This window comes from Calidris pugnax, unplaced genomic scaffold (assembly GCF_001431845.1).
Source record: "Calidris pugnax isolate Ruff unplaced genomic scaffold, ASM143184v1 scaffold371, whole genome shotgun sequence".
NCBI lineage: Eukaryota > Metazoa > Chordata > Aves > Charadriiformes > Scolopacidae > Calidris > Calidris pugnax.
The window spans coordinates 1,412,926-1,413,293 of NW_015091373.1; the positions used below are offsets into that span (position 1 = coordinate 1,412,926).

Sequence of the window (368 nt, forward strand, 5' to 3'; positions counted from 1 at the left end):
GAGGAGGACGCACCTCTCTCTGGGCCGTGAGGAAGGGGACGGCGCTGTCCATGTGGTGGGGGCGGATGCCGCTCCAGCGGGTGCGATAGTCCACGACGGGGGCGGGGGGGCGGACGTAGCGGTCGTACATCACGTCGCCGTGGTACCCCACGATGCTGCACCGGGCCAGGGCGCTGGTACGACCCCCCGGCCCCGTGCCCACCATCTCGCAGTCGATGGCCACCATTTTGCTGGGTTGAACTGGGAGGCCGGGGGCTTTCGGGTGTCTCTTGGCCGGGCCGCGGGTTGGGCCGGGGGGGCCCTTCTGGGTGTCGGGGTGGGGGCCGGGTGTAGAGGACCGGGTGACAGAAGGAGGCTGGGGGGTGGCC

General features: G+C 71.7%; 1 protein-coding gene across 1 annotated transcript in view; it reads right to left on the reverse strand.

The window, feature by feature from the left end:
* ISG20L2 (interferon stimulated exonuclease gene 20kDa like 2) overlaps window positions 1-350 on the reverse strand; it is a 4,028-nt gene extending 3,678 nt beyond the window's left edge. Inside the window, exon 1 of the mRNA XM_014961280.1 lies at window positions 14-350. Within this exon, the coding sequence (XP_014816766.1) occupies window positions 14-226 (213 nt within the window). The 5' untranslated portion in view covers window positions 227-350. The remainder of the gene's footprint in view (window positions 1-13) is intronic.
* Window positions 351-368: the final 18 nt, after the last annotated feature.